This window comes from Monodon monoceros, unplaced genomic scaffold (assembly GCF_005190385.1).
Source record: "Monodon monoceros isolate NGI ecotype Baffin Bay Population unplaced genomic scaffold, NGI_Narwhal_1 Super_Scaffold_4, whole genome shotgun sequence".
Lineage (NCBI taxonomy): Eukaryota > Metazoa > Chordata > Mammalia > Artiodactyla > Monodontidae > Monodon > Monodon monoceros.
In genome coordinates, this window is record NW_021703781.1 from 20,402,363 (window position 1) to 20,423,894 (window position 21,532).

The 21,532-nt window shown below is 54.1% G+C and overlaps 1 protein-coding gene across 23 annotated transcripts in view; it reads left to right on the forward strand.

The window, feature by feature from the left end:
• COL13A1 (collagen type XIII alpha 1 chain) overlaps window positions 1–21,532 on the forward strand; it is a 159,555-nt gene that overhangs the window by 27,039 nt on the left and 110,984 nt on the right. For all 23 annotated transcript variants that reach the window (XM_029245688.1, XM_029245689.1, XM_029245666.1 and 20 more), the window contains exon 2: window positions 7,910–7,979. Coding sequence is in view for 21 of the 23 variants with exons in the window: in XM_029245666.1 (XP_029101499.1) it covers window positions 7,910–7,979 (70 nt within the window). In the remaining 2 variants the exon portion in view is untranslated. The remainder of the gene's footprint in view (window positions 1–7,909; window positions 7,980–21,532) is intronic.

Genomic DNA, 21,532 nt, shown 5'->3' on the forward strand with positions numbered 1-21,532 from the left:
AGGGAAGGGAGTGGGGGAGAGGCTCTGATTTCCGTCCCAGCACTCTTGCCCCCAGCCCCTACCCACTCCACTGCGGGGGACCCTGCTTCATCCTGCCCTGGGTCCATGGATGACCTCCGAGCCCCTGAAACCGGAGGTCCTAGGCCCCATGCTAACCTGGCTCCCACCCACGTCTGCACAGTCCAGGGCCCAGCTCCTTTCTCCCTGGCAGCAGCAGAGACTTAGTTTAGCTGGAAGAACTTTCTCATATGAAGGCTAGAAAGTTCACACAGGGACAGGCGCCTCCTTCCCCAATTTTCTGATCTGCAGAGCCTGGAGCAATATCTCTCCGTGGTTCTGGTGAAGCAGGGTGGCAAAGGCAGCTCGTGGCATCTGGAGGATCCTCCAGCCCTGTTTCATGGCCCTGGGAGTCTGTGGTCAGACGCCAAGTCCGTTGCACAAAGAGAACGGGGAGGGGGGGAGGGAGGGAGAAGACAGTTCCTCAGGCCCCCCACGGCAACCCGTCCGGCCCCCAGCACACAGGCTCCCGGAGCAGATGGGGCAAGTCCAGTTCTGGTGGGGGTGGGTTGAGCGTCTCCATTTCCTCCGCTTCGATTTCACTCGGCTCGGCTGCCTGCACTCCGGGGCATGCAGCCACACACAGGCCTGTCCCCTTAACAAAACCCATCTGTCCCTCTCCTGCAGTCCCTGGGATTCGGCCCACAGAGCCAGCACTGTGCAGCCCTGGCCCTGCCTCCGTGCCTTTGCTTTTCTCCCTGGATTGCCCTCCCCCACCCTCATCTCCATCGATCTGAATTCCGCCCAAGCCCAGGCCAAAGCCCACCTGGGACCACAGGGATAGATCCTAGCGGGGGACAGGCCTAAAAGTAAGTAATTTGGTTCAAGTGTGGCTCAGAGACACCAGACCAGGCCCTTCCCTCAAAGGGCCAGCTCAGTCTCCAGTGGGGCACCAGCCCAGTAGCAGCTATGGCACAGGGCAATGAGAAAGCTCCAGCAGCTGGAATGGAGCACCCACTGTGTGCCAGCGTTGTGATCAGATTGGCACAGGGGCCAGAGCTTTGCCCAGCATGGTCATTTCAATGGGCAACTCCTTCCTTCAACTTCTGGTTCTTGTGGTCAAAAGGCAGGGTTGTAGACAGGACCCTCCATCACCCTCTCCTTTGTGGGAAGAGGGGGTCTGAGTTTCCCAGGAGGGGGAGGAGCGTGACCACATGTCGGCAGCAGTGCATGAGGCCAGGCCAGCCTCACTGTGGCAGGTGGAAGGAGGCAGGCCTGGCACCAGCTCAAGAGAGAAGTAGCCTTCATCTGGCCGCTCAGAAAAACAGGCTGGCACAGCAGGTGCTCACCCTTCTTCACATCTGGACCCCTCTTTTTGTTTTCTGATCTCATCTCATTTTACCCCTCCAGCTGTCCAGTATGGTCCAGTGGATAACTAATAGTATTCCTATTTTATGGATGAGGAAACCAAGGCCCAGAGGGGTTACATCTCTCTCTTAATACACAGTTAGTGGGGAGGCTGGGACTAGACCCCAAGGTCCTGGCACTCCCAAAGATAGCTCAGGCGCGTATCCATATTGCCGAGCTCCGCATGGAGTGATGCTTCATCAGGATTTGGGGGCCAGCTGTGCTAACCCAAAAGAGAGTCCCACCACAGCCTCCAAGGGCAGGTGGGTTCTAATAGGAGTCATACACTAATATCAAAAATTAACTATTAAATGCTAAAGCACTTAGCCCTGTGCCTGGTATATACTGCTCTATATGTGTAGCTACTGAATATTATTATTAATATTAACTCCTATTTAATAATTCCAGCTGGTAAGTGCTTCATGGCTTCCAAGGCACTTTCCACGGCAACACTTAAGAGGTTGGCAGGTGGGTAATATCCCCATTTTGCAGATTCTCCGAGAGGGCAGGTGCCAGGCTCAAGGTCATGGCTGTGGAGTGAGGAGCTCACCTGGCCTCTGCTATGGGCTCCCTCCTCACACCACAACTTGGACCCACCCACATATTACAGGGGCCCAGGTTGAGCCTGAGCCCTTTAAGAGGCCTGTGGCTGAGCGTGGGGAGGGAGTGGGCCCTAAACCCCAGGCCAGGCCGGAGCTGCATTCTCTGGGGAGAGTAAGTGGCCACTTGGCATTTTCCCTTTGATACTGATACAGGCATTTTAATAGCTGCAATGATCAGGCTGGTGGTATTTCAGCTCTGGCTGTGTGGGGCATTCCAGGAGGCCCTGGCTTGCGGCAGGGGTGAAGCAGGAAGGCTTTTCTGTCCAGGGCCGCTGGAGGTCCACCCCAGGGCCTCAGAAAGTTTTACACCTGGCCCTGAGCCTCAGCCTGGGGATTTCAAACCAAGGGTCTCAAACTCTGATGCCTAAGGGGGCCAGGCTGGTGACCTAAGTCGGTGAGACTGGCCGGGGGTGGGGTGGTACTCTGGGTAGCTGGACAGCACATGCCCACCTAAAAGGGGCAGCCGTCACTCAGCACCACCCGATTGTTACCACAGCCCAGTGTTGCTGGATCTTCCCATTTACAAGAGAGATCAGAAATCTAGACCTACATGACATCTCCTAAGCAACAAATATTTATTGCGCACCTACCATGTGCCAGGCCATGTTGTAGGCACTGAGGATATAGCAATGAATGAAACAGATCAAAATATTCATGTCCTTGTGGAACTTGCTTTCTAGGGATGGAGACAATAAGCAATATAAATAAGCCAACAACAACAGAATCTGAAGGAGAAAATAAAGCAAGGAGGAAGGCTATCAAGTATTTTGCAGAAGGGCGCTAGGGACCGGGGTGGGGGTGGGGGCCTCATGGAGAGCGAGCCAGGTGGAGGGAGGGTAAGAGCCTGGTGGGAGTGGTCCAGGGGAGAGCAGGCGAGACACCCTCCTTCAGGGAGTTTTTCTAGGAAAAGAGTTAAACAGAGTCCATGAGGATTTTTCATTTATTTTTTATGGTGGGAGGAAGAGCAGCATGTTTGCATAAAGATTGCATCAGGGGTGGGCAAGCGACCACTAAATCCCACTGGAAGGCTGTTTTTGTAAGTATGTTTTTATGGGAACACAGCCGTGCTTATTCTGCTTTTCGCCTACGACAGTAGAGCTGAATGGTTGTGACAGAGATCATATGGCTCACACAGCCTAAAATATTTACTAGCTGGCCCTTCACAGAAAACCTTTGCTGACCCCCGGTGTAAGTGACCCAGGATAAGGGCGGGAGGGGGGGACTTGCCTGCGTGCTGGTGGAGGGTTGGCCTAACCTGAGAGCACAGATGCAGGTGGGCAGGTGTGCCTCGGGGCGGGAGCCTCTGGAAGGGCTCTTCTGTTGCTTCTGTTTTCGCGGTCATCAGGTGACAGTGACATTGGGGTTGGGGAGACAGAAGGTGTGAGAACTACTAGGACAGTGAGATGGAGGGACTGGGGTATGCTTGCTGGGCTTTCCTCTGAGATAATGATCATGAATGAAGTGAGGCCGGTCAGCAAGGCTGGGCGCTTTCCCCAGCTTCATCTGCTGCTTGGGTGCCGGAGTGGGGTAGGTGGAAACGTTGCATCTGCCAGGTTTGTGGCTTGGCCCAGAGCATGTGCTGAAGGGGAAGGGCATCAAGACAGCCGAGGGTGGAGCCTGGGGAGTGATTATAGTCACTGGCCACAGAATTAGAGCTGAGAAGGAGGGAAGTGAAACATGGCAGGCGAGGAACAGTGGAAAGGTGAAAGGACCCATGGATTGAAGGACCAGGGGCTGGAAGGATCCCTGGGGTTGAGTATTAGAAGGAATGAGCTGCAGACGAGGGTCAGTGGGTGGGGCTGAGGCCCAGACTCTCAAAGGGCTGCGATGATGTTCCGATTTAATGCTTTTCAAAGATAAACACTGGGCGGGCCGAGAGAACACACCCACACCCTGAACGTAGCCAGTTTCACACCTCTGTGTCCCCGGTGGCTTTGCCCCCTCACATGTCTCCTGCCCCTCCTGATGGATGCTCCTGATTTCCGCATCTACCTTTCTCACCCAGGCCTCTTTCCTGAGTGCTGGAGCCACATGTGCCCCTCCCACCTGGACCCTTCCACTAACTCAGCTTGTCCTCAACCAAAGTCATCACCTTCCACAAGCCTGCCCTCGCCCCTGTCCTTTCTCCATGGGGGCATCTCGGCCACCCACAGCAGAGCCCGGACCCTACCCCCTCACCAAGTCCACCCCATGCTCTGTCCATTTTTCCTCGTGCGTACCCCTTTCCGTCGCCCGCCTCTCTCCGTCGTGCTGCCAGGCCGTAGCCTGGACCACCAGCATCTCTTGGTTGGATGGGTGACTGACAGCCTTCAGAGAGGAGCCTCAGCCTCCAACCTTCTCACTGTCCTTGTCTGTTCTCAGCATGCTGCTGGAGGGCCCTTATACCAGCCAAATTTGACCATGTGCCTCCTCTGCTTCAAACCCTTGCTTGGCTCCTTCGGTCTGGACCCTTACCTGGGCACACAGGCCCCCATCACCCACTCAGCATTCAGAGTCTGCAGTCAGCTGGACACTTCTCAACGTGCTTCTCCCACGTGAGGCGCAAGCCCCTTTGCCGATGGGGATGGTGTCTTGTTCTCCATTTTGCAGTCTCTCAGTTAGTAGGAGCTCCATGTATATGGGATGAATTGAACAAAAATACCGAACTTGAAGGTGGAAGACCTGGAATTTAAGCTCTCTGTGGCTTACCTGTTCAAGGCAATTCCCCTTCGCTCTCTGAGTCTCAGTTTCCTTTATTGTAAACTGGGGCTGATTTGTGGCCTGCCTATTGCACAGGGCGCCGGTGAGGGTCAAGTGAAGGCTCAGGGAATGTGGAAGTCACTCCAGGTTTGCCTGAAGCAGAGGTTTGTGAGCAAGAGGCTTATCGGATCAACATTGGAGAGGGCGAGGGAGGCAGGGTGGGCAGAGGGTTGAGCCGTGACGCGGTCACGACAGAGGCCTCAGCTGGTGCCGTGGGGCTCTGCAGCTCATCCTGAATTGAGGCCTAGGGACCAGACGGTGTCTATGAGTAATTGGATGCGGGTTGCCGGGGGAGTGGATGTGACCCTGGTCAAGGCAACCGCTTAAGGTGAGAGTGGTTCCTAGAGAGGAGCTCAGCCGTCAGCAGCCAGCATACCTGGCACTAAGGGTGAGTCCTGACCCTCTCCTGACTGGGAGACCCGGATGGCTCACCACAGCATCTGTACTAGCTCTAGATTTTTATGGCTGTCAGTAAGCCATGGACATGTCAGGAATCTGTGTGCTGCTAAATTCAAAGTCTCTGCCCATCCTTCCTTCCTCACCCGAGTCCCTCCTGGCACACTGTCCCCTATTCTCCTCCTCAAACACTCGGCACACAGTCCCGTCTCTGAACCTTCACTTCTGCTGTTCCTTCTGCCTGGAACACACTTCCTCCACATCTCTCCACGACTCATTTCCTTACTTCTGCCAGCTCTCTGCTCAAACGTCCCCTGCACAGAGAGAACTTCCCTGACCCCCGAGTTTAAAATACCACCTTCCGTCACTCTCCGTTCCCCTTACCCTGCTTTATTTTTCTCTGTAGTGCTTATTGCTGCCTGGGTTATATATTCATTTGTTTCTCTATTCATTGTCTGTCTCCTCCACTGTCAAATAAGCCCCTTGAAGAGCCCACAGGTTGTTGGTGGGAAGGGATGTGGAAGCAGGTATGTACAGTCCCTTCCTTGGAAAGTGGTACTAGTGAGCTAGGCTCAGAGCTGGGCATCACAGGGCCTTCCACCAGACCTTGTCCTGGGATGTCCTTGGTTTGCCCGGTGGCCACTCTGTGCCCACCTCGATAGTCATCCACCTAGTATTTGTGTGCCAGCCTCCCTTTCTGAGTGATGGTCTCCCCTTTGGGACATTCCTCGCTTTCTCCTCCTCCTGTGTGTTTTGACCTCCAGCCCCCTTCTGCTCTCCCCTCAACACTGTCGATCTGCCCCTCCCCCAACACACACACACACACAGACACACACACACACACACGCACGCACACAGGCACACACACACAATGGCTGAGCTCCCTCTTCCAGGGGGGTTGGTACACACCCTTCTCCAGCAGGATGGAGTAGACTTTATATCAAAAGGCCTGAGTTCTCATCCCACATCCACCACATACTGGTTGTATGACCTTGGGCAAGTCACTCAGCCTCTCTGAGCCTCACTTTCCTTCGGCAAGAAATGAGGTCACTATTTAACCTACCTTAGAGTTTGATTATGAAAAATAGATGTGATTCCCTGTAAGCGCACCCAGCTTAGCGCCAGTACACAGTGGGTGCTCAGCAGACACTAGTTTGATGTGACTCCTCAGGAAGCTTTCCTGACCTTCCCTCTCCACTGCCAAACCAGAGGTGACACCAAGTCCTATGACACCTTCCACGTGACTTCCTTTACCTTTCATCCTGAGTGGCAGAACTCCACAGTAGTGGGAAGCCATGTGCTGGGGAAATGCTTGCGGGGAGCCAGCCGGCCTCCTAACCGGTTGACAGGTCAGGGTGGGGACCACAGTGCACAGGAGAGCCAGTCACAGCCAGCCACACAGTACAGGCCCCATGGGCCCAGATCTTCCAGTTTTTCAAGAGAAGTTAGAAACACAGACTTTCATGTGAAATCAGCCTCTTCAAAACACTGGGGACAAATTCAATGAAAAAAAAAATCACTGGGGGAGCCAAATAAAAATACATCTAGGGCTTCCCTGGTGGCACAGTGGTTGAGAGTCCGCCTGCCGATGCAGGGGACGCGGGTTCGTGCCCCGGTCCGGGAAGATCCCACATGCCGCGGAGCAGCTGGGCCCATGAGCCATGGCTGCTGAGCCTGCGTGTCTGGAGCCTGTGCTCCGCAACGGGAGAGGCCACAGCAGTGAGAGGCCCGCGTACCGCCAAAAAAAAAAAACAAAAACAAAAAACATCTAAAGGCCAATTTGGCTCTGGGACCACCAGCTTCTAACTGCAGCACTAGCTTCAGAGAGAGGGGGTCCAGATCTCAGCCTTCCTCCCCTGTGACCTCGGCCAGGTTAGTCTCTTCTCTGTGCCCAGGTCCCTCACCTATAAAATGAGTGTAATAATAGCTAACATTTATTGATGCCTCCTGGGCACCTTTCTTTCTACGCACCAACTTCTTTGATCCTCTCAGTAACCAATAAGGTCAGGACTGTTATCAGCTCAGGAGCCAAGAACTGCTAGGATCCCAGGAGGTCTGACCCAGAGGCACACCTGTTAATCTCTGTCTTCCCCCCACCTCACCCCGCAATCCCCTCCCTCGGTGATGGTGAGGACCGAGGCGCTCAGCGCTCAGCGCCCTGCCCTTTCCAGGTGTCCGGGCTGGCAGGCGTGTACCTGTCATCGGTTCATCTCCACGGATGTGGCAGCTCCTTGAGGGCAGGCGTCTCAGTCTTCTTGTTGCCACATCTTTGGGGCCTTCCAGATTGGCCCAAGGATAGGCAGGCTGGTGAGAAAGGGCTCTGATGGAGGGACAGAGGGCCTGCCTGTACCTGGCTCTGTGAGCAACACCGGAAGGAAAGAGGTCACTGTCCCTGCCCCCGGGATCCATAGGTGCCCAGAGCTAGACAGGAAACAATTAGCAGAGAGCCAAGAAGAGCAGGTCGTTGTGCCCGTGAGCTGCAGGAAGGCCACACTCCTTTATAGGGTCCTGTGCTCGAGTTAATTTCCTTCAGAGCTCTCTGAAGACATCAGACCCCGAGGTTACCAAGACGGGACCTCTCCGTCTGCTTCTTATTATCCAGATGCCCGGTGGCCAGCCTTTGATCCAGGACCAGTCCCCCTGCCAGCCCCCCCGGGCGGCCCCTCTCCCCCGCCCCCTCTCCCTTCCACCCCCCCAGCCCCCAGCCGCTTTCCAGAACTTGGTGTTTACAACTCTCAGTGACTGCTCTTCTCTGTCTCCTTGTGCAGAAATGGAAGCTCCACTCACGGAGGCGCCGGGAGACCCCGAAGACGTCTCCAGGGTGTCACTGCCCGCCAGGTAAGGAGCCCTGCGAAGGGGTGACAAGGATGGGGACACACACCAGAGGCCCTCTCAGTGGCCATGCCATACCCTGTTCAGAGCGTCACTTTTCATTTGGAAGATGGAAATGACAGTGTCCTTGATGTTCACCCTCCATGTACCGATTGATTGGCCCCATCCCCCATCCATCATTCCTTTGCTTATTCAATCTTTCATTTATTCATCAACTCTTCTATGGGCCAGGTACTGTGCACACCGGGCTGTGAAATCAGGCAAGATAATGGGTGTGGCAACTTGTGAGGTGTTACGTGGAGTTGAAGAGAAGCCCCCCACTGTGCCTCTCGCTCCTGGCACATAGTCGGTTCAGAAGCGCTTGTTACCCAAATGAATGAATTACCCTGAAATTGCAAAACCTTGCCCCAGCGAGGTGGCTTAGGGGCCTGTGTGTTCACCGTCTGGTATCTAGGCCACACACACACACAAACAAGCTTAAGGTTGCTGGGTGATATGGTGTGATCAAGCTGATGGATTCCGAGTCTGCCTTTGCAGTTTCCTACCCTGTATGGGCAGCTCCCTACCGAGGATGTGTTCCAGTGCCCTTCCCCTGTGCTGTGTGGCCGCCTCCTTACCACATCTGCTCATTCAGTCCCAGCTGTGGCCTGGGTCCCGAGCACAGAGGTTTAACTGCATTGTCTGCAGTTAGTAATATTGAGAAGTCATGGTTTTCTAAGTTACCCACCATCATTATTAAGCTACAAGAACGACAGATGGGCAAGTTTCACCGTTGCCATGAGTCATGGGAATGGGTTGCACTCCTTTGGGGCTGAGGGAGGAAGCTGAAACAGGGTGTGGAGCAAGGTACCACTCCCAAGGAGCCGCCGAGGGTTTGCCCTGCTCCAGGCCGCTGCCAGCTCAGAGCGTGGCCCTGGATGCCCGCTGTGGCAGGACACTCCACTGGACACAGAGGCCGAGGAGCCCTAGGAGCGCCCACTCAGGGTCCCCAAGCCAGGGACGAGAGGCCGACAGATGCTGAACACGTGGGAAATGGAGGGACCACATTCACTGGAGAGTGAGTGGGCTGAGTCACAGTTCAGGTGCCACGGGAGCTGGTGAGACCGTGACGGGATTCAGCTGGCCTCGGGCAGAAGAGGGTCATCTGGGTTAATTAAAAGGGTGTCCAGGAGCCCTGGGAAGCTCCCTCCCTCCCTTGGGGTCCCAGAGATTGAGCCATGGGATCTGTGATGGCTTTTGGGGAAAGAATGCCAGGATTAATGAGATGAGATGAAGGTGAGGGTGTGTTGACGGGGCCTGGGCAGAGCAACTGTGTGCATCAGGGTTTCTGGGGCAGCCCGCGTTTCAAACCACCGTGTCTATCGTCCTCGTAGCTCTTGGTCAGTTGCAATTGTTCTTGCTTGAAGTATAGAATGCTGGTGAAGGGCAGGAGACTTGGAACCATGGAAGATCTAGGTTTGAATTCCAGCTCTGACGTTTACCAGCTGTGTGACCTTCAGAGAGTTATTTAACCTCTCTCTGCCCCGGTGGCCTCGTCTGAGAAATGAGGATAATACCCACCTTGCAGGTATGTGGCAGAGGTTCAGTGAGGTCCTCATAGAGAGTACTTAGTACTTCCCTGATTCCTAGTGAGCACTACTGTTATTTTTTTTGTTTTTCTCCTCGATTCCTCTTGCACTTTAAAGATGCACTGAAATCCTTATCAAACACTGTGTCCTGGTGTCGGGGGCACATTTACGGGCAGACAGGCTCGTCCTTCTCCCTTCCCCGCCTGATTGGGTTTCTCATGTCCTGCCTCCATTAAAGTGGGGGCCTACCAATAGGTATCCATTTAGTGCTTGGGAGAGTCTGACTCGGATGGTCCTGGGAGGCTGAGAGCTAGGAAGGGATGTGGCAGGAGGGAGGAAGGACTGGAAGGGTGCTTCAGCTCTTGGATGGCAAGGAGGAAGCTGTGAAGCAGTATGAGCCGCTCAGAGGTCGTGGAGAGGAAGGATGCTCGGAGGTGCTGGGGGGGAAGAAGGGCTTGACACTGGTCCTCTGTGCGAAGGGCCACCAGCAGGGACTGAGTTGGCCAGGAGATGGGAGGAGAGTGAGCAGGGGAACCTGCGAGGGGTGTCCCGAGTGTTGGAGAATTCCCCAGAGGGCAGTTTGGCCCGAAATATATAGCTCGGAGCCAGGTGAGCAACACCGGGAGAATATAGAGGCCCCAAACTGAGGCAAAATCAGAAGGAGAGTAAGATGCTCTCCAGCGTTTTGCAGAGTCAGCAGGGAAGGACTGGAGGGCTGCACAGAGGTGTCTCAGACAGCAGAATGACAGAGTAAAATGCATCTCCTAGGATGGGCTGAGTCCTGCTGGGTCCCTGAACCTGCCCCCTCTGCCCAACCTGAGGCTTCGCACCCCGTGGTAAAGGTACCTCCTCCACACTAAGGCCTGGGCCACATGGCTGCCAACCTTGTGCTGAGTAACAGCGGTCACTGCCCCTGCCCCTCCCTGGGCACCCACTCTGTACCAGGCACAGTACTGAGCACTTGACATTGATGGATGACCTTCTCTGGAACGCTGGAAACAGGCGCAGTGGAGTTCTGGCATTCTGAAATGTCTGCGGTCCCCAAAGTCAGTAAAACACCACTCTCATCCTTGTACGTGAATCATGCATCTGCGATTATTTGCTTAGGGTCAGAGTTTATAAACCACTTTATGAACCATTTTAAGGCTCCTGATGCTTGCAGAAAGACTTACACGACTGTAAAGTGCCGCAAAGCATTATTCACTCTTTTTCTGGCCAGCGCCTCATATTGTGCGCCACACATAGTAGATCCTCAATGAATGTTCAACAAATTATCATCAATAATCATTGCTGGGTGATTGGAAGCTTTCCGGTGTTCTCCATCTGACCTCCGGTTGGCTTTTGAAGCCTCTCCACCTCCGAGACAGCTCTGACTCTTGCCTGGTGCTGAAATCACTTGCTGTTAGGACACAGCAAATAAACACACACTCTTCCGTCTCACTGTGGCCACTGGATTTGGAACCTAGAGCCCCAGACCTGTGCCTGCCCCCAGTTTTCCTCTGCAGCCAGCCGGGCCACGGCTGGAGCCCTGTGGTGGGTGTGTTCTTCCTTGTGGCAGCCTCGGGCCCCTGGGCAGCATCCAGAAGGCTTGGGACACATAATCGTGGGCAGAAAACCCACCTCTTTCCCTTCCTACTCTGACCTCGCCAGCATCCTCCCAGGATCCTCCCTGTCCCAAAATAGCCATCTACTAGCTGAGATCTGACTGCATCCTGCTTCTGGGCTGCATGCACTGTTTGCCAAGGGAGGGATGGGCCTGCAGCCCTGGGATGGGATGCCAAAGGTCGGGCCTTGTTAGAAGGGTCACAGTGGCCAGAAGTTCAGAGGAATAGGTGTGGGCCATTTGCAAAGCGTTTGGCCTGGTGGGACAGGAGAAGGGCCTGGGAAGACATATACAGGCTGTGGGACTTTCTAGGCCACTTGAGAAGAATACACAGATCAGGGAAACTCCCCATCCTCTGTCCCTGTTCTCAGTAACAAACGAGGAGCAGGACAATATAGGCTCCAGTCGGCAAGGAAGCAGCTACTTCAGGCCCGCCACGCTGGGGCTGGGCGGGGTGGGCATCAGGCAGGACGGTCCGTGGTTGCACACACAGAGGGAGCCGTGACCAGCTGAGCCGCTGGAGCAGATCCCCTCACAAGCTGGGTCTCATCTCTAAGGCGAAGAATAGGCCAGAGTCATGTGCTGACCACCAAGCCAAGAGGTCTGGACTGCAAGAGCGAAGGCAAGGGGGTGATATGGTCAGGTTTGGGCATGAGCGCCATCGCCAGCACTGGTCCACAGGATGGATGGAGGGGAGAGAAGATGCCTTCAGCCTGGCTAGTGGGAGGGGCAGTAGCCATCCTGTGGTTTAGGACTGCCAACGTGAGGTGTGCACGAAGTGCGGCGGATCCCAGAGGAGCCTGGGACGCTGGGAAGACTTCACTGAGGAGGTGGCACTGGAGGGTGGCTGTAAGGAACAGGAAGCAGGTGGGAAGGCGTATAGTTATAGACTCAGCTGCCCCCAAAACCAGAGACACCCCACCCCACCCGCCACCCCCACCAAACACAGGGATTCCAACAAGGTAAAGGGGGAGGTCTCTTCCTTAGCAGGCCAGAGGACAGTGGTCCAGGCTGGGAGGCTGGCCCTGCCATCTCCATCATGTGGCTTCCATCTCTGGGGCCCTGGCAGCTGCTCTCTTCTCACCATCACATGGCCAGTGTAAAGGGGGAGGGGCCCAGGGGAGTATATGCCCAAACCCTTAAGTGCAAAACTTGGAAAGAAAAATAAAACATGCATCACTTCTGCTCATAGCCCATTGACCAGCACTTAGCACATGGTTACCCCCCATGTCCAAGGGAGGCCAGGCAGTGTTTTTTGCTGGGTGGCTGTATGCCCAGATACAACTTTATTGTTATGGGAGGTAGGAGAACAGATACCGAGGAACTCTGCCTAGAGGGCATTCCAGGGTGAATCATGACACGGACAGAGGCTCAGAGGGTGAGAAAAAGGCAGGTTTGTTTAGGAGTGGCAAGCAGTTGGAGGAAGCTGGAGCATAGAAGTAGTGATGGAAAATATGGGTGGAAAAAGACAGCAAAGGGACAGGCTGAGGAGATCTGGCTGTCTCTGTTCAGTGGGGGGCAAGCGGTTGTCATCCTGAGAGTGGTAGTTTTTTGGCAATGGCCGCCTGCAAGGCTTTGCTGAGTTAGATTCTGCGGCTGCAGCCAGGCTCATCAGAAAATGTGGCAATTGCTTAATGATGTCTGATATGATAGGAGTTAATGTGCTGCTATGCCTGTGCCCTGGCTTCGTTACCCCACAGGAGATGACGTGGTGTCAGAGAGGTTTGGGGAAGTGGCAGTGTGACCTGATCCAATACATATTCTAGAGCAATAACTAGGAATGACGTGAAGGATGGCTTAGAGGGCAGAGAAACCCCTTCCAGCAACAAAGTCTGTGATTCTGTGAACAGAGCTTTATTTTCTCATGCCCTGCTATTTGTGTTGAGGTTGGAACTGCCTCTCGGGCTTGGTTATTTTCCGTAGGTGGTGAGAGCTGGTGTCCACATGTCCTAAAGTCCTTCCTTTGTCTAGCATGGCCCTGTTTGTCCTGGCACCAGATTTCACCCCCAACAGTCTCATGGTGTTTACAAGGGCAGAGCCTATGGCCAGAGCGTCCATCCCAAACTGGGCTGCAGTAGAGCAGATCCATAGCCCCGCTTTCTTTGTGGCTCTCCTTATTTCAGACTTGGCTAACACAGAAAAAGGGAGAATTCAGACCAAAGTATCCTTTGGTGCCATTGGTGAAGAAAAGGACTGCAGGGCTGGTGGTTGTTTTAGGGAGGAGGTTTAAACTAAAGAAATACTGTTTTCAGGTACCTCAGAAACACTGCTTTACGTGTAAATAATTGATGGGTTAATTCTGAGTCATTCTTGGCTATTCCTTAAAACACATCCTTGAGGACCAGTCTGGGAAGAGACCCTCCTATTCAAGTCAGACTCTCCCTTGTTCTGCTTTCACATGCTGTGTCAGCTTTGTTCCCCCCTCCCCCGTCCCACCTCCTTCTCCTGACTTTGCAGTCCTTTGCAGACCCATCTGACCTCCCAGATGCTCAGGCTCCAACCCATTGTGGCAGCATCAGTGTCCCCTTCTCCCGCACCTCCTATGCTCCATCAGTTCCACTCCTCTGCTCAAAAAGCATCCATGGCTCCCTAGTGCTTATATACACCCCCTACCCCAATGATAAGCCCACCTTATCTCTCTAGCTTAGTCTCTGACCAATATTCCACCGTGCTGTACTCCTTTTCCTTCAGTAAAATTGGGCTGCTCACCCGTCCTGCCTATACGCTAGTGTCTTACCTGTTCGCATCCACTCATGCTGTTCTGGTACCTTTGTTCTCTGTTTCTACCTGATGAACTCTTCACCCCTCCAGGCCTGCTACAGCATCCCCCCGCGGTTCCTTCTGTCCTTCTCTCCCAACATAGTTCTGCTGTTCGGTTACTGTGTTAACATAATGCCTGGTGTGTGCTCAATGTATAATCCAGGCAAAACCACGGACTGCGACAAGTAATTTGTCTTCAAATGAGAAGTGAAAACAGACCTAGACATATATACCTGCGAAGGTTTCTCCTTGGCCATCATCATTAATGATTTGATGTAGGTTCTACAGGTGCTTGACAGCAAACCTCAGTATGAGGCACTTACATAGTGAGAGGAGCCTTTGTGGGTTTCCAGCCAGGGAGAACCTTCCCCGCCTGCAAACCCTACCAGGCAGCCTTCTTGACATCTCCCCCTGGGTGGGTTACAGGCCATCCATCCTCAAAAGGCACGTGGCTGAAGTCAGTGTCTTTCCCCTACACCTGGCCCTTTCCCAATATTCCCAGTCCTGGGGAATGGTGCCATCAGCCCACCTGGGCTGGAACCTGGGCATCAGCCTGGACACCACCTTTTCCCTCCCATCCCCTTCACCACTGAGTCTCAGGATCCCACTCCACCGATTCCCTCCATCTCCACGACCATCACCCTTGTCAGGCTGCCACCATCTCTCACCTTACTCGCTGCAATAGCCCCTAACTGACCTCTTCCAATACCCCTTCACCCCGAAGCCAGAATGGTCTTTTTAAACTTAATGCATAACCCTAGTTAAAGTACTTCATGGGCTTCCCTGGTGGCGCGGTGGTTGAGAGTCTGCCTGCTGATGCAGGGGACGCGGGTTCGTGCCCTGGTCCGGGAAGATCCCACATGCCGCGGAGCGGCTGGGCCCGTGAGCCATGGCCGCTGAGCCTGCGCGTCCAGAGCCTGTGCTCTGCAACGGGAGAGGCCACAGCAGTGAGAGGCCCGCGTACCGCAAAAAAAAAAAAAAAAAAAGCACTTCAGCGCTTTCTATCACCCTTAGTATAAAGGCCCAAGTCCCTAATGTGATCTGCCCACCCCCCAAGTCTCCCTCCTGCCATTCTCCCTTCTGCATGCCCAGCAGGCTCCCTGGTGACACCCATGCTGCTGGTCATCTGATGGCATTTGGATGGAGAGGCTGTAGGTGAAGGGAGCCACAGTCAAACCAGAGCGGGGACCTTGTGCTTTAGAAATCAGACAACTAGTCAATAAAGTTTGCACCCTGGGCTCCAAATGAAGGCACGTCCTGGAGCATTTATGGCCCATTTCAGCCCCAGCTTTCCCCAGAAGAGGAGCTGGCTGTTGCCTTTGGAGAGGGCACCTGACTGTAAGGAAGCTTCCGGCCCTCATGGAAAGGGAAGGGTCAGGGAACGGCCATAGAGCTGGGAGCTAGGTGCCGCCCCCAAAGAAAACACTGCCCCCATCTGCCCCTGGAAGCGCCTCTCCTCTCAAGGTCCTCAGCTTGGAGTTTTAGAGCTGCCTGGGGAATTCTCTAAAGTTAATTTCTTCCCCATTTCCCCTGGAAAGCACTTCCAGATCCCCAGCCCTCCTGGACGTCGCTGATAATGTGTTTCTCCTAGATCGGCTCTGATAACACCCACCCGGGTGGTCGCAGAGATTTGTAGAGAAAATAAAAATAAGGAAATGGAGGGTTCCGGACAGGCAGTGTGCTGTGCCCGGAAGGGCCCGGGACTGGGAAACGATCCCAGACCCTGAGGACTCTGAGCAGGTCACTGCCCTCTCTCTGGGCCTCAGTTTCCTCGCTGGTAAAGAGAGCTCAACGCCTTTGAAGAACAATTTGGCAGAATCTGGTCAAGTGTGGAGAGCTGCCCCCCTCCCAGCCACATCCTAGAGAAACACTCCCACGTGCTTAAGAGAGGGAAGGGTGTCCACCTCTGCACTGTGTGTGCTACTGACAAAAGGAAAAGAAAACCTAAATGTTTGTCAGGAGCAGAGTGGAGACACAAATTGCAGTACTTTCATCAGTGAAATACCTTACACAGTGAGCACGGATGTACTTGACCTCCAGACCAAGCAATGCCATAGATGAATCTCATCCTATTGAGGGAGAAAGCAAATGAGAAGAGAATATTTACAATATAATTCATTTATGTAAAATTAGAGACATATAAAACAACACCATACATTGCTCAGGGAGTATATGCATAAGTAATAAGTATGTAAAGAAATGCGTGGGAGAGGAGTGATGAACATCAAACTCAGTGGAGGGGGGCGAGGAGGAGGTAGAGGTTGGGGTCCTGGGGGGTTGGCTGTATTGGTAACGATTAAGCTGGATGGTGGGTATGCCAGGTTCATTATATTTTTTTGTAAACCTTTTTAAAGATATAATTCACATATACAATTCATCTATTTAAAGTATACAATTCAGTGGTTTCTAGTATATTCACAGAGATATGCAACCCTCACCATAGTCAATTTTAGAACATTTTTATGACCTCAGAAAGAAACCCCGTACCCTTTAGCAGTCATCCTCCATGACCCCAACCTTCCCAGCCCCAGAGAGCCACTAATCTATTTTCTTTTCTTTGGATCTAGTGTAATGTTTTCAAGGTTCATCCATATTGTAGCATGTGCCAGTATGTCATTCCTTTTTATTACTCAGTAACACATCATGTTAAACCTTTTTGAATATCTACAACATTTCAAGATAAAACATTTTTAATCATAAGTTTGATTAGAAGATACTGTTGGATTAGAAGATGTTGAAGGAAGCTTTGGGCCTGATTCTGTAATACCTAATTGGCATTCTCCACCAACGAGGATGTGCCACCGCTTGGAGCTTAAGTCCCATGTGTGGGGCCTTTGCCACCTCTGGCAGCAATAGTGCCAGCCCTACCAGGACCCCTGTCTAGGGGCCCAAGCCTTATTCAGCTGGACTCTAGCACCCAATCCCCCCGGTTGCTGTGCTGCCCCCTTTCCCTTCCTCAGGGTCACCACCTCTGAGACGTCTCCCATGACTCTCCCAGGCACAGCTGGTGGCCCTGGGAGCATCCAGGCATTGAGGGCTGACAGCCCTGCAAGGTCCTTATCTTTTCTGAGCATCGGTCTCCACCACTATAAATTGAAGGTACTAGGGCCCACTTAATAGAGATGAATATTCAATGAAATGTTATGTATCTATTATCCAGAGTCTTTGTCAGGATTTGCTTTTTTTTTTTTTAATAAGAGGCATGTTTTTAATTTTATTTATTTTTGGCTGCATTGGGTCTTCGTTGCGCGCGGGCTTTCTCTAGTTGCGGCAAGCAGGAGCTACTCTTCGTTGCGGTGCGCGGGCTTCTCACTGTGATGGCTTCTCCTGTTGCAGAGCACAGGCTCTTAGGCACGCGGGCTTCAGTAGTTGTGGCACACGGGCTCAGTAGTTGTGGCTTGCGGGCTCTAGAGCGCAGGCTCAGTAATTGTGGCGCATGGGCATAGTTGCTCTGCAGCATGTGAGATCTTCCCAGACCAGGGCTCGAACCCATGTCCCCTGCACTGGCAGGTGGATTCTTAACCACTGCGCCACCAGGGAAGTCCCAGGATCTGTTTTCATATCTCTGTCTTCCCCGTTACAGGAGGATGACCCTGGGCAGGGCTGTGCTGTCTGTAGGGAGAAGCAATTGCCCGGCTTCAGTAGCCGTGGTTCCCAGTTGACCTGCCCTCGAGAATCAGGCTAACCCAGCGCCTACAGGTGTGGGCTCTGAATTCCATCATCCCCGGGGTCAAGTCCCAGAAATCCCATTCTACCCCTATTAGTCGTGGGACTGTGGATGAGTTACTCTCTTGACCTCAGATAAAATGGGAATAATGATAGTACCCACCTTATTGGGCTCAACATGGGGCCTGACACATACTTGGCTCTTAACGATTGTCCATTGCCGTGATGATGATGTTGATGTTGTTGAGTGGAAGAGGCTTTTGCCCAGTTGCATCCGGCCATGTGAGGTCCTGGAAGAGAATGCACATCACGCACTGAAGGCAACACGGGAATGTGGTTGAAGCCGCAGAAGGTGCTCGCTCCCTCCCGCTTCCCTCTCTGCCCTGCTGGTGGCTAAGTCATTCCAACACTGACTTAAATTCTGGATACCTTTATACAGGACACGGGGCTCTGCGCTGCAGGTTGCGAAGCGGGTGAGCTGCATGCCTGCCCTCAAAGAGGTGATGGCAGCATTTGCGGTGGGGTGGGAGCCCTCAGGGGGAACCCCAGCTCTCTATGCCTTGATTTTGAGCATCGGAAAGGCCACTTAACCGTCCCAAGAGAAGTTTCTACCACAGTGGTGCTAAAGGAATGCCGGGTGCTGCTTTGCAGGAAAGGGGCAGTAAACCGGAAGGGCCATGGCCCTTACAAGAGGCTAGAAGGTAGGGCACGCTGGACATGTGGACACATCCCTCAGTTCTTCCTGGAGCCACCCTGCCGCGCACGCCCTTGCTAGAGCCCCACTCCTTGTCACAGCCCAGCCAGCCTCCCAGCTACTCCCCGGCAGATTGCTGTCCACCATCCAGGCGGCTTGGATGGTCTCTGACAGCAGCTAGTCTGACTGCCCACTTCGTACCTCGTGCACCTCACTTCTTCCTCCCAGCCTCTCTCTGAGGTTAAGACTCACGTGACCATGTTTTCTCGATGAGGACTCTGAAGCTCAGAGCACTCCGCTCAAGGATACAGGGTTAGGAAGTGGCAGGGTTGGGACAAGCCCTGAAACGTCAGAAGTTACTTGCTTCTAGTGTACATTCTCCAGCCACCAGAGTGCTCCCCGAGAGCAAACTGAGGACTTGGCAATGGCCATAATGCTTGTCCAGGGAGGTGGTGTCAGATAAGGCTGGAGGACATTAATTAATAATGATAACAACATGTATCGAGGGCTTACTCTGTGCCGGGCTCTGTTATAAGCACTTCATCACATTATCTCATTTAATCCTCATAATTACTTTATGTGGCAGTTACTATTATTATCTCCTTTTTACAAATGAGAAGACCGAGGCCCAGAGAGGTTATGTAATGTGGCCAAGGTCACAGAACTAGCGTGTGCTGGAGCCAGAATTATTTTAACCCAAGAAGTCTGACTCGGAGCAAACCAGAGCAGTGTCAGAATGCAGCCTCGCTCTCCCGCCCTCTGTCTCTGTCACTTTCACTCACTCCCTCCCTCAGCAAACACTGGCTGTGTGCCGTGCCGGGTCCTCAGGAGACTCAGGGGGGCTCACAGTTCAGGTGAAGGGGTGCACAGGTAAAGCAACAGCTGCTGTGGAGACCAAGGGCTCCGGTGGGGGCAGGTGGGTGCTCTGCGTGAGGCAGTCCAGCTGCAGTCTTGGGGTCACCTCTGTGAGGTGGGCCGCAAGCAGGACGGGGACCGATGCTGTTGACGGTGGCCTGCACAGCTGGCATTTGTACCTAAGGCCCTAGCCCAGGGGGGTCAGAAGAGACCCAGTAGCTCAGCTGCACCAGGCTCCTCGGTGAGAAGCAGGAGAGCCCCCCAGCTCTGCACTAGGGGGTGTGGCAGAGGTCGGCGGGAGTAGGGGAGGGAGAGAGGAGAGGATTCCAAAAGCGTCTGGCCCTGCAGTGGCTGAGTGGCAGCAGGGCTGGCCCTGGGCCTGCCTGCTCGTTCCTTCCAGCTCGCTTCGCGAACTCCTCTGCAGCCCGGCTCTCCTTCCCGGCCTCTCTGGCCTTTGCCATCGGCGAGGCAGGTATGGCAGGCAAGGCAAGTGGGAATGTCTCCAGTGGGCGGGGCGTGCAGCGAGAGGAACCGGGGGCGGCTGGTTTGGCGCCCCTGGCACCGCATCCCTTGGCAGGCGAACGCCTCCGCCTGGTGGAGACCCTGGGGAGGCTCGTGGGGCCTGGAATGAGGGTCGAGCGGGCAGAGGGCTCCAGCAGTGCGGCCTGCCGCTTCAGCCAGCCCAAGTGGGGAGGAAATGCATGACCGCCTGGCGTGGCGCCGGGCCCAGCAGGCGTGGGTGGCTGAGTGGACGCCAGCTCTCTACACAGCTCTGCGCACAGTCACGGGGCCGCCTGGCGCACGGTGAGGAGGCCAGGGCAGCTCCCAGACCTCGGGGGGCAGCGGGACAGAGCAGGGGGCCGTGGGCTCCCAGCATGTTGGCGTGGGGGGCTGTCCCAGCCGTGCCTCCAGGCTCCCTCCCAGACACCTAGGGCCTGAGGGCTTCGGCGGCCAGAACGTCCTCTTCGTGGCCCTTCAGGCTTAGAAGCTGGTGCCTGTCCTCCTTCAATGAGCCTCTCCTTTCCCTCAGGCGCTCGTGAGTCTGGACACTGGCCGCAGGGCCATTGCCATGGCCTCACCCTGTCATGGCGCCTTCACTGGCTCCGATTGGCGGGTCTCCGTGTCGCTATAGTTTCCGGTACTTGACAGCATCACCCCGGCTGCTTCGCTCTTTGCTGATTGGTGCCCAGAGGTGTTGACCGGAACGTGATGTTCTGTTTTTACCTCAGGGAGTGGGGATGAGGAAGGGTCAGATGACTTACTGGACTGAATGGACGCTGACTCTGAGAAACAACGCTGGAAGTTCACGGAGTTTTTTTTTTTTTTTAATCATGTTATTCTTTTGAAATCATGTGCCCTTGAGTCTGGAAAGTCTGTTCAACAACTCTAGAAGAATCCGGCTCCCAACTCTTACAGTTATAATCCTGGCATCTGCCAAGTGCTCCCCAACTTAGCTGAGGAAGGAACAGGAGGGCAAGCTGGGCATTGAGCGAGGGGAGTGCAGAGCCTGTAAGGTATGGGGTGAGATCGGCCTAATTCTGGATCCTGACCAGGTACGGAAGAGGGGGTTCCTGCAGGGACGGAGGGGGGCACATCTCCTCCTTACAGCTGCCAAATCCAGACCTCGACACCAAAGGGACATCGTCAGAGGCCACCTTGGGCAGGGAGGCAGTGGCAAACCCTTTCTTTGAAGGAAACTTCCCTGCAATCCAAACTTTACCTGTCATGTAAACACAGGGGCAGAGCCCCACAGGTGGGATCGGGGTGTCTGACTGGTGACCCCTCCAGGTAGCTTGATGCTCTAGGAGCAGGACTCAGAATCCACCGGTGTCATCCAACCTGTTCACTTTGTAGTTGGGGAAAATGAGGCTCTAGGAGGAAGAAAGGAACTTTCCCCAATCTACACAGCCAGATGGGGAGTGGCCGCGCTCTCTCCGCCATGTCTTGTCCTCCAAACGGGTCCCCAGAGGCACACCTGGGGCCACAGGGAGAGAGGACTTCTATGGAAACTGAGGCAAGGCGAAGGACTGTAAAGTAGCCCAGTGGCCAGTGTCGGCCAACACCGTAATGTGTCCTGAGGCCAGGAGCTCCCGCCAAGCTGGGTATCTGGTTCCGGATTCATCTGTCCATTAGACAGCCTGTCCTTCCTGCCAGAACAAAAGATGCTGTCATGTCCCTAAAGCTGATTGGCCCCTGAAGCCACCACCCACCACACGACTATTTCCAGGGATGAATCCAGATCCAGTCTTCTCGACTCCTCCCCGGGGGCATGTGTCACTCCCCCGTCTTGCTTCTGAGGGCAGCAGGTTCCTTGCAAATTCGAAATCAGCCTTGACTCTCACTTCTTCTCCATCCTCTCTGCCCATCTCCTTGTAGGGTGGACACCTAAGGCAGTAGGATCGTGTTTCTATAG